Genomic DNA, 17,795 nt, shown 5'->3' with positions numbered 1-17,795 from the left:
GAGGAAAACTTCTCGGTTAGAGACTTGAAAAATCCAGGTCACTGAGTGGTCGTGAGACTTCCGAGTATCAAGGTGCAGTAGCATATGGTAGGAGTTCCCCAAGTCTCCGGTCGAGAGAGTTGACGAATGAGGCATTTCGTTTCTAAGTGTAGCCCAAAACTCCTCCTTCATATATATTTGTTATGAAAGTTGTTAGGCCCAAAGAAGAGAAGGCCTAGGCAATTTTGTTTTGTTTTTTTTTTTGAATTTTCGAAATTTCAAATTTCCGAATTTTCGAATTTCTTAATATATATATATATATATATATATTAAGCTTTGTAGGTGAAACTTTGGTGTTAAAGCTTTGTAGGTGAAGCTTTGAGGTTGAAGCTTTGTTGGGTACCATGAATTGATTTTGCTTCACACTATCTTGATCAAGATAGTGTGAAGTTTTTGTAGGTGAAGCTTTTGTGTTGAAGCTTTTGTGGTGGGTGAAGCTTTTGTTGGTGAAGCTTTTATGGGTGAATCTTTTGTGGGTGAAGCTTTTGTAAGTGAAGCTTTTGTGGAGTGAAGCTTTTGTAAGTGAAGCTTTTGTGGGTGAAGCTTTTGTAGATGAAGCTTTTGTGGTGGGTGAAACTTTTGTTAGTGAAGTTTTTAAGGTTGAAGCTTTTGTAGGTGAATCTATTGTGGGTGAAGCTTTTCTGTTGAAGCTTTGTAGGTGAAGCTTTGGAGTTAAAGCTTTGTAGGTAAAGCTTTTGTAAGTGAAGCTTTGGAGTTGAAGCTTTGTAAGTGAAGCTTTGGAGTTGAAGCTTTGTAAGTGAAGCTTTGGAGTTGAAGCTTTTATTGGGTACCATGAATTGATTTTGCTTCATACTATCTTGATCAAGATAGTGTGAAGCTTTTGAGAATTTTTAGTTGTCCTTCATAGATGAAGCTTTTGTTGGTGAAGCTTTTGTGGTGAAGCTTTGTTAGGTACCATGAATTGATTTTGCTTTACACTATCTTGATCAAGATAGTGTGAAGCTTTTGAGAATTTGTAGTTGTCCTCCATTGATGAAGCTTTGTTGAATTTCCCTTTATTTTTTTTTTTGGGAAACTAGAAATTTGTTGAATTTTCCAATTTCCTTTTTTTTTTGGAAACTAGAAATTTGAAAATGTGGGAGAGACAACATATACAAATTTTGCTTCCACACTGTTGAGCAAAAGATTGTGATGCAAGCCACGCCTTGTAGTAGTCGAAAGATTGGATGAACCATACAAATTGAATTTGATTCGAATAGTCTTGATCAAGAGTGTGTGACGCTTTCTACGAGTTGTAGTTGCCTTTCATTGATGAAGCTTTTGTTGGCACCATAAATTGGTTTTGCTTCATGCTTTCTTGATCAAGAGTGTATGAAGCTTTTGAGAATTATGGTTGAACTCCTTTGATAAAGCTCTTGTTGGCACCATAAATTGGTTTTGCTTCACACTGTCTTAATCAAGAGTGTGTGAAGCTTTTGAGAATTATGGTTGCCCTCCATTGATGAAACTCTTGTTGACACCATAAATTGGTTTTGCTTCACACTGTCTTGATCAAGAGTGTGTGAAGCTTTTGAGAATTATGGTTGAACTCTTTTGATAAAGCTCTTGTTGGCACCATAAATTGGTTTTGCTTCACATTGTCTTGATAAATTGGTTTTGCTTCACATTGTCTTGATCAAGAGTGTGTGAAGCTTTTGAGAATTGTGGTTGGCCTCCATTGATGAAGCTCTTGTTGGCACCATAAATTGGTTTTGCTTCACATTGTCTTGATCAAGAGTGTGTGAAGCTTTTGAGAATTGTGGTTGGCCTCCATTGATGAAGCTCTTGTTGGCACCATAAATTGGTTTTGCTTCACACTGTCTTGATCAAGAGTGTGTGAAGCTTTTGAGAATTGTGGTTGGCCTCCATTGATAAAGCTCTTGGTGGCACCATAAATTGGTTTTGCTTCACACTGTCTTGATCAAGAGTGTGTGAAGCTTTTGAGAATTGTGGTTGAACTCCTTTGATGAAGCTCTTGTTGGCACCATAAATTGGTTTTGCTTCACACTATCTTGATCAAGAGTGTGTGAAGCTTTTTACGAGTTGTAGTGTTTGCATTGTTACAGAGGAGAAATGTCTGAATAAGATGCAAGAGGGCTGAATAGCTTGATCTTCGTATGCCATAGACTGAAGTTGTTGTTGGCTTGCAATAAGACTTTGTTGGTGACTATAACTCTTGTTGGGCATAAGTGTTCCCCTAGTTGAGTTGTCAACCTTGAGAGTTTTTGATTATTTGTGAATGTTAGGAGTTCACATATACAAGTTGTACCACTCGTCTTCTGGTAGGTGGAATGAATTGTGAGTTGCTTTCATCACTTGGTTGGTGGTACGAATGTGAGTTCCTTTATCACCTTTCATCACATTTCATCACCTAGTTGGTGGCACGAAGATGAGTTCCTTCTTCACCTGGTTAGTGGCATGAATGGCAAGTTGCCAAATGATATTAGAGTACGGGTTATACATTTCATCACCTGGTTGGTGGCATGAATAAGAGTACGGGTTGTACATTTCATCACCTGGTTGGTGGCATGAAGATGAGTTCCTTCTTCACCTGGTTGGTGGCATGAGTGGCAAGTAGCCAAATGATATTAGAGTACGGGTTGTACATTTCATCACCTGGTTGGTGGCATGAAGAAGAGTACGGGTTGTACATTTCATCACCCGGTTTGTGGCATGAAGATGAGTTCCTTCTTCACCTGGTTGGTGGCATGAGTGGCAAGTAGCCAAATGATATTAGAGTACGGGTTGCACATTTTATCACCTGGTTGGTGGCATGAAGGAGAGTACAGGTTGTACATTTCATCACTTGGGTTATGGCATGAAGATAAGTTCCTTCTTCACCTAGTTGGTGGCATGAGTGGCAAGTTGCTAAATGATATTAAAGTACGGGTTGTACATTTCATCACCTGGTTGGTGGCATGAATGAGAGTACGGGTTGTACATTTCATCACCTGGTTGGTAGCATGAAGATGAGTTCATTCTTCACATTTCATCACCTAGTTGGTGAGAATAAAGGCAAGGTGTCGAGTCACATTGTAGCAAGTGTCGAATGACACAAAGTATGTTGAACCCTTTCGAAGCACAGTTGGCTTATGTATGAATGTGTTTGAATGTATGATTGAACGAATATATTGTGAAGCTGTTCGTTTATTTGTATAGTCTTGTTGACGTATACTTGGACTTTGTTTCATGTTGGAAACATTCATGTTGAAGTTTTGAACCTAAATGTTTCATTGCTAGGAATGAAAGAGAATTAGGACCGAGTTGTCTAAATCACCTCTTTATTGAATTCATGCCAAATAGTCTTCGTTACATAGGATGTCGAACGGCTGAAGCTTAACACTTGTACAATATTAGTTTACTTGTAATAGTACCTTAAGTGATCAGCGTTCCATGGATGGCCAAGGGTCTTGCCATCGGAGCTTCTAAGCTTGTAGGAGCCAGGGCGACTGATGCCAACAACTTCAAACGGTCCATCCTTGTTTGGACTAAGTGTTCCTTCACTCGGGACTCTGTCGCAGAGTAATCTTTTCTTCAATACCCAGTCCCCCATTTTGAAAGAATGAGGTTTGACCCTTAAGTCATAGTAGTTAGAGATGCCCTGCTTGTAGGCGACATTCTTTAAGTGAGTCTGGTTTCTGTGTTCCTTGACTAGATCTAAGTTGAGAGTAAGTTGTTTGTCATTTTCGTTTTGCACGTAGTTCTGGACTCGGAACGTTGCTTGCTCAAGCTTAACTAGGACAACTGCCTCTATACCAAAGGCAAGTGAGAATGGGGTTTCTCTTGTTGATATTCGATACGAAGTGCAGTATGACCAAAGAACTTGGGTACAAATTATGGCCAACAACCTTTAGCTTTGTCCAAGCTGGTTTTTAAAGTTCGCTTGATTATTTTGTTGATAGCTTTGACTTGTTCATTAGACTGAGGATGAGCTGGGCAGGCAAAACATAAGTTGATGTTGAACTTAGAGCAAAACATCATGAACTTATTGTTGTCGAACTGTCGCCCGTTATCAGTGACTATCGTATTGGGAATGCCGAATCTACAAAGGATGTTCTTCCATACGAAGTCTTCTATTTATGCCTCAGTAATAGTTGCCAAGGGTTCTACTTCAGCCCACTTTGTGAAGTAATCAACTGCAATGATTGCAAAGCGGACCTTACCCTTCCCTGCAGGCACTAGGTCGATCAAATCAAGTCCCCATTGGGCCAAGGGCCAAGGGCTGATCATATGAGTGAACAGCTCGGGAGGGGAGTGAAGAATAGTTACGTAGCGTTGACACTTATCACATGAGAGAGATATTCTAATGGCATCTTGGTGAAGTGTTGGCCAGTAATATCCTTGGTGAAAAGCCTTATGTGCCAGGGATCGAGATACAACATGATCTCTACAGACCCCTTCATGTATTTCGCGAATGATAATTTTCGCCTCTGCAAGCGTAAGGCATTTTAGGTATGGTAGGTTAAAACCCCGCTTGTAGAATTGGTCATTAATGATCAAGTAACGGGTAGTCTTGTATCGAATCTGCTTAGCTTGGACTTTGTCATTTGGAAGGGTGCCATAAGAAAAGAATCTATAAATCGGGGTAATCTAACTATCCCCATGTTGTAAGTTACACATTTTTGCAGCCATGGTGCTTGGTGCTGCCAACAATTCGACCTGAATTTTTCTCCCAAACTTGTCTTCCACCGCTAAGGCGAGGTAAGCCAAAGCATCTGCATGACTTTTTGTCGCTCGAGGAATTTGGGTGATCTGGTAATGGAAGTGCTTAAGCAACAATTGTGTTTGTGCCAGATATACTGCCATGGAGCTATCTTTAGCGTCAAAGTTGTTGGTGACCTGGTTAACCACCAATTGGGAGTCACTGAAGATATCAATTCGTTTAACCTCAAGGTGTTTGGCTAAACGTAAGCCTGCTATGAGGGCTTCATATTCGGCCTCATTGTTCGACGCCTTGAATTTGAAACGAATAGCATACTTCATCGCCACTTTGTCAGGGGTCATAAGGACTAGTCCTGCTCCACAACCCTGTTGGTTGGACAAGCCATCAACATATAGACTCCATGCTGGGGCTGTTGGTTTTATTTTCTGAGCTTCCGAGGGTAATAAAACCACTTCTTTAAGCATAGAAACAATGCCAACAGGATATGTGAAGTCAGCGATGAAGTATGTCACTACTTGGCCCTTCTCAGCTGGCTTTGGTTGGTAGGAGATGTCAAACTCACCCAATGCTATCGCCCATTTTATCATTCATCCCTAAGTGTCAGGACTTTGGAGTATCTGTCGAAAATGATGATTGATAAGCATGATGATGGAGTATGCTTAGAAGTAGAGGCGAAGTTTTTTAGCAGACATGACCAATGCTAGAGCCAATTTCTCAATGTTGAAGTATCATATCTCTGCATCTTGTAAGGCCTTGCCATCATAGTAGACATGTCGTTCGACATTACCATCATTTCAAATGAGAACGGAACTTACTGCTGAAGCCTATACTAATAAATAGATAATAAGAGTGTCATCTCGAGGATCGTCGAGTTGACTGTTGCCACCGTGAACATCCAAGTTGACTTCGTCCGGGCTGGTCTTTATGACTTGGTCATGTATAGAAAAGGTTTCCTTGGGCACAGGCATGTGTTATTGCTTGATCAAAGTGTTGTAATATGACCGTGCACTAAGTTGATCTCCTTTGATGTAACCATTGCCATAGGGGGTTGGAAATTTCATCAACAACATATATGTGGATACCATGGCCTTGAGATCATTGATGTATGTGCATCCAAAGATGACATTGTATGCCGTTGGGCAATCAACTACCAGGAAGTTAGTGGTAATGGTAGCTGTGTAAGGGCATGTACCAATGATGAAAGGTAAGTGTATGCTCCCTATAGGTTGCACGATATCATCGGAGAAGCTTATCAGAGGAGAAATCGAGCGATCGAGTAAGTGTTCAGCTACATTAAGTGCCCTGAAAGCTTCAGCAAACATGATATTTACCGAAGCCCCCGTGTCTACCAGGATTCGTCATACTTCAAAGTTGGCTATGTGAGCTTCCACGATCAATGGGTCGTTGTGAGGGTAGATGATATCTCTTTCTTCCTCATGGTAGAAACATATTGGATCCCAGTTAGGCTTTTGATACTTGCCTCTCCTGATGTCTTCCATGTGAAACACTTGGTGGCCAGGCCTTAAAGCTCGTTCATTGTTTTTCATGGCCCTATTGGAAGATTCAGATATGGGTGTGTCGCCACTTATGGAATATATCACATTCACTTAGCGTTGGTTACGGTTATCCCTTGAAGGGTGAAGGAGGAATCGATCAATTTTTCCTTCACGCGCCAAAGCTTCAATATGATCATGAAGGATGATACATTTTTTGCCGTCATGGCCGTTATGCTCGTGGTAGCAGCAAAATGTGCCCGTGTTCTTCGTGGGCTTGTAACCCTACTGCCTCGGCATTGGCTTCGGTATCAGGTGTGCTATACTGGGGTAAATGGCCACACATGTGGCGTTCAAAGGTGTGTATGTCTCATACCTCGGGGTAGGGCCTGTCTTGACACGTGTTTGGCCCACTATGTTAACTGCCTGAGGGGGGCATTATCGTGGCAATACCCTTGGTTATCGCAATAGTGTCCCTTACTCCTTTTACTAAAATGAGACTGGTAAGGATTGAAATCTTTCTTTTTTCCCTAAGATTGATATGTCTATTGATTTGGCGAAGTATTAAGTAAGGCAAGGGAAAGCACCACTGCCGTTTGGAAGGTCGAGGTCTTCTCATTTGGTTGGATCTGGCTTCCACTCTCTACTTGCTGATAAGGGGTGGGTGTGGGGGGGTTTCCCTTGATATGTCATTGCCTCAGCGGAGGCATAGTTGTAAGCTTATACCATTACCTCAAAGTAAGTCTTCCAAGTGTTGGCATTGATTATGTACTTGAAGAAACAATCACGTACGCTTGCCGTGAAGGCTTTGAGGGTAGTCTTGTCGTCTGCCTCGGCACGACGGGAATACTCATGGCTGAAGCAGCCAGCATACATACATAATGACTCGTCTGGCTTCTGGAGAATAGTGTACAAGTCATCCGTAAAGTGCAAGCGATCGGTCTGGAAAATATGTTGAGAAACAAACAGTTTCCTCAATTCCTCAAATGAATATACCGTCTCAGGTGGAAAATGGCAATACAAATTTAGAGCTTTGTCAGAGAGGATGGAAGGGAAGAGAAGACATCGTTTTTCGTCGGTGTGCATCTGGTATGCCATGGTGGACTCAATGAGGTTAAGGTGTTCAATCGAGTCCTCCTTTCCAGTATAGAGTTGCAAGCCAAGCTTCTGCTTTGTATTTTCTTGGAGGGGGTGTCGATGATCCTTCTTGTAAAAGGGCCAGACCTAGGTTGGTTCCAATCAGGTATCTTAGCTTGTCGTTCGGCCTTCAACTTGTTTACTTCCTTAAGGAGCTGTAGGACAAGAAGCTGTAGGACAAGAGGGTCCTGAGTGGAGTCATGTACCACTGGAGATTTCTTTCATAAATCTCCATCTCCTTTTGGAAGTACGAAGGTTTGGTCAAGAACATGTGATTTATCCCTGGACTCGCCGTACTAACTTCCAAGGTATATCTGTCGAAACGTCTCTGAGTCCCCTATACCTTCGTGTTTTTCTTGGACTTGTTGCCTCTTCCCCAAATTGGTAGCTGGCCTGGGACATGGGAGGGGACCGAGTCTTTTAGAGACCCTTGGGTCATTGATCTTCAAGCTTACATGGATGAGATTGTCTTGACATTACTTTAAGAAGTCTCAATGAAGGAAATTTTGTGAAAAACATGTTCATTTGAGCAACATCTATATAGCATGCAATTAACAATTAAAGGCGGAATCATGCTTGCATGCATTCAAAACAAAACATTACCCATGAAATTCAAAGCCTAGTAGTTAAGTGAACCAAGACTCAACTCAAAACAAAGTGAGTTGAGAAATTTATACCTTTGTTGATTCCTCTTTGCATAAGCAAAGGATAATCACCCAAGAGATAGGACCTTCATTCCTTGCTTCTTATCTCCATGGATTTGGATGGAAGAATTGGTTTCTCCAAGTTCTCAAAGTTGAAAACCTCTAAGTCTCCACACCAAGGAAAAATTGATGAAGAAATGAGTGACCTAGAGGAAATAAGATTACTAGCTATTTTCTTCTAGGGTGGCTAGCCTCTTTAGAGAGAAAAGAGAGTTTGTGTTCTCATCTTTTCTCCAAAAGAAACCCTAAATGAAGTTTGGCTATAAAGTCATATTTATACCTACATTCATTGGAGTGGAAAACTTGTAATTAAGTCCAAAACCCACTCCTTTATCAATATGGCCGGCCATAGGGTTTCATTGGGCTTTTTAGGCCTTTGTGAATTATTTGTCATTAAGTTGTCATACAACTTAAGTCAATGAGCTTGACGTTCAAAGCCCATTGGGCCTTGAGGCCCAAAACTAACCCGTGCTCTTTTAACGAACTTTATTCGTTTGATTAATTAACATATTAATTAATCATTGCCATAAATAAATAATTAAACCATTTAATTATCCTTACTCATCTCCGTTGTTTCTTCAATCTCTACTTACACGGTGTACAATCCATTAGGTTCATTTTAGCGAGGCAGTGGGCGATTAGAACTCTTTCAAATTGATTGTGAATTGAAACTTACTTTCAATTCTCCCCTTAGTGATTATACACGTTTAGGGCTTCCACAAACCATGAGTGACACCTAGCAGTATATCATGGTTACCCAAGCTAATCAAAAAAGGTGGAGAACCTATTCAGTTTAGGATTACAATGCAATACGGTCTTTCTCTAATACAATACTCTTGACCACATTGTTTGGTTTGATAGTTTATTCATGTCTACTATCCAATGTGATTCATTTACTTATATGATTACCTTGAATGTGATTTGGAACGACTTCCTAAATCTCATTCATACTTTGGCCAGAGATTCTTAATCATATCATTGAGTATTCTCCCTCAAACGGTTTGAAGGTTAGAGATCCCTTGTTGTGCATTCACTTGCCTCCATGGTGAAGTGGCTTAACCCCAACTATGCCGTGGACCCCCGCGAATGGAGTGACTTTGACATAATCAAAGATCAAGGACCTAACCACAAGACAACTATGATGCCTCAGGTCAAAGGACTACTTTGCATTATCTCAACCATGAGTTCTCATGTGACATGAGTATGAGAACTCTTCGTTGATCGTGTTCAGTGAACTCATTCCTTATTGAGCACCTACGTACTTGTCTTGGTGTCAGTCACACCAATGACTCGAGACCAGTCACTCTCATTAAGAGAAGACATAGCACATACTGATCTTAACGGACTGTCAATGCCCAATTGGCAATCCTATGATCAGGAACGTTTAGGATATGTATACGAAAGATAATGGTCTCATGAATCTAACTTCTTTAAATTACATTCTCCTAATTACATATTCCTTGGACTTATCGTTTAAGCATATAACATTTATATGAGACGGCTTAAAACAATAATCTTTGCCCTTGATATTAAATTAGATTAGTTTAACATGTGAAATGTCTGTAAAGTATCATCATATGATTGGTTTTAGGACATATTTCCAACACTCAATAGTTGTGAAAGACGATTTTCGATCCTTCCACTTCTTCTGTAAAGAGGTGCCTTCCTCCACTCTTCCTGCTTCGGGTCGAAGCAGCTGGGTTGAGAGAAGTCTCATGTTGGTCGCCATTTCGATGAGTAGCTCACTCCTCAACAGGAATACCCATGTCGAGGGCGAATGACCCTCCGTGTTAGGGGGCACCCAGTTGATGGTTGACTTCCACAGGGGTGATGAGCTCATGTTTTTTAGTATATCTAGCCTCGTGGAGCATCTCGAATACCTTCTCATACTGCTCTTGGAGGATCTCATTCTTCATCGCTATCTTGTTATTCCGAGCCTCCAGCTCATCGACTTTAGCCTGAAGAGCAAACTTCTTTTGTTCCTTCTTTCGTTGTTTCACACTAGGTTCGATGGGGGTGTCATTCTGCGTGTTGTGGCTTCTTTCGCTCCCCATGTTAGAAATGGATGCTTGGTCAAAAGAGAGTATACGAATAGTGGAAACCAGCTTAACAAAACTGAAGAGAGTGGGAATAAGTGTCGTTCCCATAGGCGGCACCAAATGTTGATGCACAAAATCAGTGAGGACTTTGGTACAACAGAAAGTGTTAAGTTTGTGACCTTCGCTAGATTGTTCCGGTCACTAGTATGGATAAATATGTAAATGGATAGGGACAGGGAAGCAAACACAAGATGTATGTGGTTCACCCAGATTGGCTACGTCCACGGAGTAGAGGAGTTCTCATTAATTGTGAAGGGTTTACACAAGTACATAAGTTTAAGCTCTCCTTTAATTAGTACTAGTAAATGATTTAGTACAAATGACATTAGAAAATATTATGGGAGAATGATCTCCTCTTATAGAAGAGTTTCTAACTTTGTTCTGACATTGACACGTGTCGTGTTGTGATTGGCTTCTGATGTTGACACGTGTCGTGTTGTGATTGGCTTCTGATGTTGACACGTGTTGTTGTGTGATTAGCTTCTGATGTCAACACGTGTCGCATTATAATTGGCCTTCTGGTTCGGAGGAAACTCTTCTGGGTCCTTGACAGTATAACATTGGTTGTGCTCAGTAGTTTCAGAATTGGTCAAATATGATACAAACAAACTCTAATAAATAGTTAAACGGTTCGTTTAGTCAATCGTATTACTTTGGCAATCCTTCCCCAAAATGAATATTGCTATGTTAACTTTGAACTTGAACTTGGGCAATCATCATTCACCACTAGTAATAGGTCGCAAAAGAAAAAGGATGATGGAAACAGCTGTATAAAGGAGAATTATTAAAATTAGATAGACAAGACGAGTCTCTGTCTCTCTCTCTCCCTCCTCACTCAGCAGTAAGCACAGTCACTGTTATGACTGACTAATGACCACTTTTACGGATGCTTTTTTGAACATATTCGAAGAAAAATAGAAAAATAGAAAAATAGAAAAAGAGAGAGTTTTTTCTCTTTCCTTTTTTGGACTTTAATGAATTCACTTAACCCACTCGATTGTTATTTTCTGCGTAATTAGTTATATGGAGCTAAATTCTAAATTCTAAATTCTAATACGAGTTTGAGAATTCCAAGTTGAGAGAGAGCTTGCTTGAGGAGGAGGAGAGCAGAGAGGATCGAGGAAGAATGAAGCATGTTGTGTGGTGGTGGCCGTGGTTGGTGGTGGTGACGGTGGCATTGGCGGCAGCGGATGCAAACGGATCCCAGAAATATGAGAAACAGCCATCTTCGTTAGAGTTTCAGTTTGCCGACAAGGAGGATGCGGCGGCAGCAGCGGCGGCGCCTGAGCTCAAGGTTGGCCTCACTCTTATCGACTCTGCGGCTTCCAAAGGAGCTGGTTCGTCTCGTCTCTTTTGAATTGATTCAACTCAACGTTTATTTATTAACTAATAACCCATTGTTTAAATTAAATTAAATTAAACCCATTGTTAATTATTAAATGAATACTTAAATGGCAGTCTGTTTGGATGGCACATTGCCTGGTTACCATCTTCATGGTGGGTATGGATCGGGTGCAAATAGCTGGCTGATTCAGTTGGAGGGAGGTGGGTGGTGTAATACAATCAAAAATTGTGTTTTCCGTAAAACCACTCGCCGCGGTTCTTCCAAGTATATGGAAAAGCAGTTACCGTTCACTGGATTATTGAGCAATAAACCTCAACAAAACCCTGGTTCGTTGGTTTGCTTTGTTTTCCCGCTGCTGCCTTTTTTTTTTATTGTATCAAATCAAAATCAAATGCATTTTCAGCTCCTCTCTCGTTGTCTTGGTTAATTATTTGCACGTGCTTAATTTTTAATTGATAATTTATATGTTGCATGTTTGCAGATTTCTTCAACTGGAACAGAGTCAAGCTCCGTTATTGCGACGGGGCATCTTTCAGTGGAGACAGTCAGAATGAGGTTGGTGTTGGAATCGATCACCTTCATACTTAAGACCTATAACCGCTACAACTTTAAGGGAATCATTAGCAATTCTGGATTAGTCTGGTGACCCACAAGCATTTTGTAACCCTTTAGCTTCACTTAATTCAAATCTGAACCCGTCACTGCATCGTTGGCCTAATATTTTCAACATGGTCAACTAGAGATAATATCTACATCGACGAATGAGCATTTTTAATTCTTGAGTGAACCACACAACCATTCTTCTGAATGCCTATTTAACGCATGAGGACTGCAGAGTTCATTATTTTGAGAACTAAAAGCTTTTGATTGTAAATCTTATTGAATATTCTAATCTCTCCTTTTCAGGCTGCACAACTTCAATTTCGAGGGCAAAGGATATGGTTGGCTGCCATGGACGAGTTAATGTCAAAAGGAATGCAGAAAGCTGACAAGGTTTTGCATTGAACTTGCTTTTAGTAATGGGAGTCAGCTTCGATATTTTTACTTTCTATTCACTAAATTGTGTTTCAGGCTTTTCTTTCTGGATGCTCTGCTGGGGGTCTGGCATCCATACTACACTGTGATGAGTTCCGGGACATGTTTCCAGAAACTACCACGGTGAAATGTCTAAGTGATGCTGGAATGTTCCTTGATGCGTAATGAGCCGATCTTCTATAACTTCTATCAATTTGCATTCTTCAGTTGAGGTTCCAGTGATTGTTTTTTATTTTATTTTGCAGAACTGATGTATCTGGTGGGCACACATTAAGGAATTTTTATGCAGGTGTAGTTAGCTTGCAGGTAGGGTTCTTCAGTCTCTGCTTTCATGGTTGACTAACCTCCAATTTTAAATTAAAAACCTAGGTTTAGTTCTGGGTCTGACCTTTGAAGGACAGAGCTTGTATTATAATTGTAAATTTCTTTCTAAATTAGTCTAGCTTTTTCTATGTATTGCTTGTGAGCTTGTCACAAGACTCGCAACAATAGTAGTCATGCTGGCCTACAAATTAATTGCAATACCGCAGCTATCTGTTCACAACTTCAGTTTGAGTTGCTTTTGGTCATTTGAGATGAGTAGCACAGATTTGGGACATTAGTATTTGTTGACTAGTAACACAGACAATATGGACTTCAATTGTCATCTTATGGGCTTCTTTTATAGAACTCTCCAGTCACTTTGCTTGTTCTGATGTTGATATTTGTTATGAATTTTAGGAAGTGCAAAAAAATCTGCCAAAGACTTGTCTCGATCATCTAGACCCAACTTCGGTAATCCTCTGTTTAATTGAATTTTATGGTATGTGTGTGAATACAATTTTAACTCCCTCCCTCCCTCCCTCCCTCCCTCCCTCCCTCCCTCTCTCTCTCTCTCTCTCTCTCTCTCTCTCTCTCTCTCTCTCTCTCTCAGTGCTTTTTTCCTCAGAATTTGGTTGCAAATGTTAAGACCCCCATGTTTCTTCTCAATGCAGCCTATGATGCATGGCAGGTAATCTTCTTTTTATTTTTTTTCATTATACGATTTGGAGGGCTTGTTGTTATTGGTTGACAGTATTTATCTATACCTCCTCAAACACCGTCTGCTTGGTGCAACTACTGGATTGTCAAGCCACTGCATTGTTTATTCTTTATTTTTAAAATTCTCTTCTTATAAGAGGCATAGTTGAAAGCCGTAGTTTTTAACCATATGACTGTTACTTTTAGGACAACAATCAGTACTAATAAGACCAATTGCCAAGGACTTACTGGTATTTCATGGCCCCAATGATTAACAAAATCTTTGATAGTTTGACCCAAGTCCTGTATATGTTTTCTTCAGGTGCAAGCTAGTTTAGCCCCTCGATCTGCTGATCCTCATGGAGTATGGAACGAATGCAAAGGAAATTATGCACTTTGTAACTCATCCCAGATCCAGTTTCTCCAAGGTGATTCTCAGTTTTTTTGCTTGTCTTGATTTTATTTGCTTTATTGTCATGTATTCATAACTTAAACAGGCTCGCATAATGATCTTCTCTTTTCTCTTCTCTTCTATGGAGCAGACTTCAGAAATCAAATGCTCAATGCTGTTAGTGATTTCTCAAAGTCTAATAAAAACGGATTATTCATAAATTCCTGCTTCGCTCACTGCCAGTCTGAGAGACAAGATACATGGTTTGCTGATGATTCTCCTCTTCTTGGAAACAGGGTATGACCCCATCTATGTTTTCAAATGGTTGTGGAAGTCATAGTAAGAGTTTGAGATGAGAAAAGGTTACTTTAGTGAATTCTCATCTGGGGCAGAGGCATCCTTGAACTCACAAAATTGTCTGTAATTATCTATTTGAAATATTTCGGTTAAATGAGAATGGCAGAAGCATTCTGTTAATACCGTATTACAGGCAGTAAAATGTAGCAAACAATTTTCATTGAATGATTAAATGTAGCATTCGAAATCTCAAGATGCACATATTTGGCTTCTACAGTCATTTATGATGAAATGAAATTAGTTTTTGAAAGACATGGATTAAGTTACATTTCTTTTATGCAGGCAATTGCTGTGTCTGTTGGAGACTGGTATTATGATAGAGTGCCGGTTAAAGCTATTGACTGCGCATACCCCTGCGATAACACCTGCCACAATCTTATGTCCAAGTGAGTGAGAATTCATGGCTTACTCCATTACCATTTCTGGAATTTGTATCTATTCATTTATTGGAATAAACTTACTACTTGTTTTTATGAAAGTTTTTGTAATTGCTGGAGTCATCCTCATTTTCTCTGACATTAAGAGATTCTGGTGGCTCAATATGATTTAGAATCTTTTCATGATTTTAAATCTGATGGCTCCTAAGTAGTGTACTCCTTATGACTCAGTTAGTTGCAACTTGTAGTAGATTCTATTGCTTTTGTTTCAAAAGGTCAATTGGCCCACAAATCACTAGATTTGTAGTGACCAAGAGATCCTTGTGGTGAGGCACTGGCCAATAAAATGGAGAGCTTTGAAAGAGTGCCTCCGTCCTCGAGTTGGGAAAGTGTTGGTTTCGATAGTTGTTCATGTGTTTATTCGGTGTCCAAGTTTTCAACTTGTTAGCAACATACGAGTAAATTCAGCATCCAAATGAGCAGATGCCTTTCTCTTCTCAGATTTCTACAAATTCTTCTCTCGATTTCAATTTTGAGAGACTGAAATGATTCTTCTACTATGCAGCGAGGATTTATCTTCGTCCGTGACATATTCTCAGTCCACAAGGTTGTCTTTTACCGTGCTAAATCTGCTAAGTGTCTTGACGGTGCCCATAATTTGCTCCAGATGCTTCATGTGGTTACAGTATGCCCAGTGATAATAGGTGGTATCTCTGTCTCTGTGTGTGCAGAGACTGCAAAAAGCTAGGGCTAAAAACTTTACCTCGATTTTATCTCATGCACCCAGAGTTTCACCCAAATAAGTATGACGTTGTTTCTTCGTCTGTCTCTGTTTTAGTTTAGTCATTCTTGTTTAAGAGCTTTCGAGCAGTTTTGGTAGTACAACATTTTTGGACAATAATAGGACTACGCAGAGAGGAGAAATTTTTTGGATACATGTTGCATAACTAATACAATATCAATGCCAATCCTATTTAGGATATATACTTAAATCAATATCCAATCTGAAACTTCCAAATCTTTCATACACGATAAACTTAATCAAGCGTGTATCTAAGTCTACCATCATGAGACAATCATTGATCGTGTCGTATTTACAATGTGGAGAAGCTGCAGAGGTACGAGCGAAAGATGGTGAACTCGATACAGATGGAGCGTCAATCATAAATTCCGACACTCACAGGAAGAATCTACCCAAAAGGCAGAAGAAAGAAAAATGTGCTTAGCGGAAAGGCTACTACTATACTATCACTATGTTCAATCCCCATACTGGGAACTCTCCCTGCGGACCCGAAATGCCTCATTGTTCTGTTCTGTACTCAAACAAAAGTGTCAGGACTCAGGAGTAAACTAAATACCTATTAAGAAATCAAAACTGAGATGATAGACGATTTTTTTGTGAATGAGTCAGCTAGCTCAGCTTCCTGGTCGTGATGTGGATGCCAGTGCCACTGCCTGCGCCCAGACCTTGAGTCGAGCCTTGACTTCCCGTGGGTCGTCACCTGAAGCAGAGACATTTAGTACTTGGGATGATGCAGTTTAGAACTCAAAATTTCAAAAAGAAGCAACTCGAGGTCTGGCATACATACCAGGGCTGGAGATGCGCCAGTTAGCAATGGGGGAGTTGGCACCGCTACTGCAGGCAGTGTTCGTGTCGACGGTGGAGACGGAGTGAGAAAGACGGGAGGGCGTCTCGTGCAACATCTGGTGGTGCTCCAACTCAAATCCAAGATCTCTGCAAGCCTTTACTTCGTCCAAGTCCATGCAGAGGGACCTCCTCCCTCCCTTGGGCCTGGTTATGACCACCACCCCTGTACCTGGACCACTAGTGCCGCCCTGATCACTCTCCCCGCTAAAGCTGTGACAATGATCAAGCTGCTGCTGATGATTACTAATAGTGCACATCCTCATCATCATCATTTTCATGCTCTCCTTATTGTCCTCGTCCTTGTCATTTTCATCTTTCTTCGTAGCAAGGGTTCCTCTCTCTGGTGATGCCGATAGCCATGAGTGTCGGTTCCTCACTATTCTCCTCCTGCTCCTCTTGGGATGGTGGCTCGTTGCTGTTTGGTCTTCATTCTCGCTGGCATACTCTTTGACCAAAAAGGGATTGGGATGTTTATAACTGAACAGTTGGCCCGGAGCAGCAGCAGCTTGAGTCCGCCTTCGCCTTGGGGGTGTTGAGGGAAGCGAGTAGCATCCGGGTTCCCCGTCGGAGTCGGATGCGAGGCCAGCTTCTGGTAGGACTTGTTTGGGCCGTTTGTGATAGGATGTGTCGTTCTCCTCGTCGTCTATATAACCATCGTCAAGGGTTTCGATGGACAAGAGCGACATTTGCATAGTCATAACTTGTTGCCGGGCATGAGTTTGATCTTGATGCTGTTGGCCTTGATGGTAGTAGTCGAGGGCGTAGGTAGCAACCTCCTCCTCATCAGCAATAATAATATCTTGGTCGTCATCATAGTCGTCATAGGTGGAACTCCGACTCCGAGTGCACATGGAAAGCCTGGACAAGTTGTGGTGATGGAAATAATGATGATCATACCCGTCATCGGTATCACCGTCGTCATACTCGTCTTCCTGCATGGAGATGCAAGAGCGGATGGTCATACTCTCATCCGACGCCATCATATATATGTGTGTGTGTATGTCAGTCTGTCTTGACTCTCCGGACTTCCTCTTCCTCCGCTGCCGCTGCCGCTGGCGAGGTAAAGCGTTTGAGGAATGGATAGCTAGCTAGTGGTGGTAGCTGTTGAGTAGTAGTGAAAAGAAGAAGAAGAAGAAGATGAATTGATGATTGAGGAGTTGAGTTGAGCAGAGTTGGTTGATGGTAAGAAGAAGAAGGTAAAGGCGTGGTCCATGGTCATTATATTTATATCCATAATCCAACCCCACCTAGTCCTCATCTCATCTTTACCCTATTTCCTCTTTTTTCTAATACCTTTGTGTCTCACTCAGTTAATCCCTGCAATGCCCTCCCCCTTTATACGATTCTACTACTAATTTTGGAGCACTTGCCATTTGCGATACAAGAAAAAAGTTTCCTCCCCACGGTGGTGCTGGGTCCCTTGTGTATAATCTTCTTTATATAAAATACCACTGCTTTTCTCTTTTCATTTTTTTATATAAAAAAAAATAGTACTAGATCGTAGTGTT

The 17,795-nt window shown here is 40.9% G+C and overlaps 2 protein-coding genes across 2 annotated transcripts; one reads left to right on the top strand and one right to left on the bottom strand.

Moving 5' to 3' along the window:
• Positions 1 to 10,935: 10,935 nt before the first annotated feature.
• Positions 10,936 to 15,631, top strand: LOC103444483 (pectin acetylesterase 3). The gene is made up of 12 exons (XM_029108700.2): positions 10,936 to 11,472; positions 11,594 to 11,806; positions 11,962 to 12,035; positions 12,387 to 12,473; positions 12,552 to 12,676; positions 12,761 to 12,821; positions 13,236 to 13,289; positions 13,429 to 13,506; positions 13,837 to 13,942; positions 14,057 to 14,202; positions 14,545 to 14,648; positions 15,205 to 15,631. Exons 1-12 carry the CDS (start codon positions 11,262 to 11,264, stop codon positions 15,335 to 15,337), a joined length of 1,392 nt encoding a protein of 463 aa, XP_028964533.2. The 5' UTR covers positions 10,936 to 11,261; the 3' UTR covers positions 15,338 to 15,631.
• Positions 15,555 to 17,795, bottom strand: LOC103444484 (uncharacterized). The gene is made up of 2 exons (XM_008383409.4): positions 16,229 to 17,795; positions 15,555 to 16,141 (listed from the first exon to the last, which is right to left on the bottom strand). The coding sequence occupies exons 1-2, from the start codon at positions 17,268 to 17,270 to the stop codon at positions 16,056 to 16,058; spliced, it is 1,128 nt and encodes a 375-aa protein (XP_008381631.2). The 5' UTR covers positions 17,271 to 17,795; the 3' UTR covers positions 15,555 to 16,055.

This window comes from Malus domestica, chromosome 09 (genome assembly GCF_042453785.1).
Source record: "Malus domestica chromosome 09, GDT2T_hap1".
NCBI classification, from domain to species: Eukaryota; Viridiplantae; Streptophyta; class Magnoliopsida; order Rosales; family Rosaceae; genus Malus; species Malus domestica.
Note: the sequence above shows the minus strand (reverse complement) of the source record. Positions and strands in the feature narration are given on the sequence as shown.

Coding starts and splice junctions, on each gene's coding strand:
- LOC103444483 (XM_029108700.2), top strand. CDS start 11,262: ATGAAGCATGTTGTGTGGTGGTGGCCGTGGTTGGTGGTGGTGACGGTG. Junction 11,807..11,961: donor TAAACCTCAACAAAACCCTG/GTTCGTTGGTTT, acceptor GCATGTTTGCAG/ATTTCTTCAACTGGAACAGA. Junction 14,649..15,204: donor TGCCACAATCTTATGTCCAA/GTGAGTGAGAAT, acceptor TCTACTATGCAG/CGAGGATTTATCTTCGTCCG.
- LOC103444484 (XM_008383409.4), bottom strand. CDS start 17,270: ATGATGGCGTCGGATGAGAGTATGACCATCCGCTCTTGCATCTCCATG. Junction 16,142..16,228: donor CTGGCGCATCTCCAGCCCTG/GTATGTATGCCA, acceptor TCTCTGCTTCAG/GTGACGACCCACGGGAAGTC.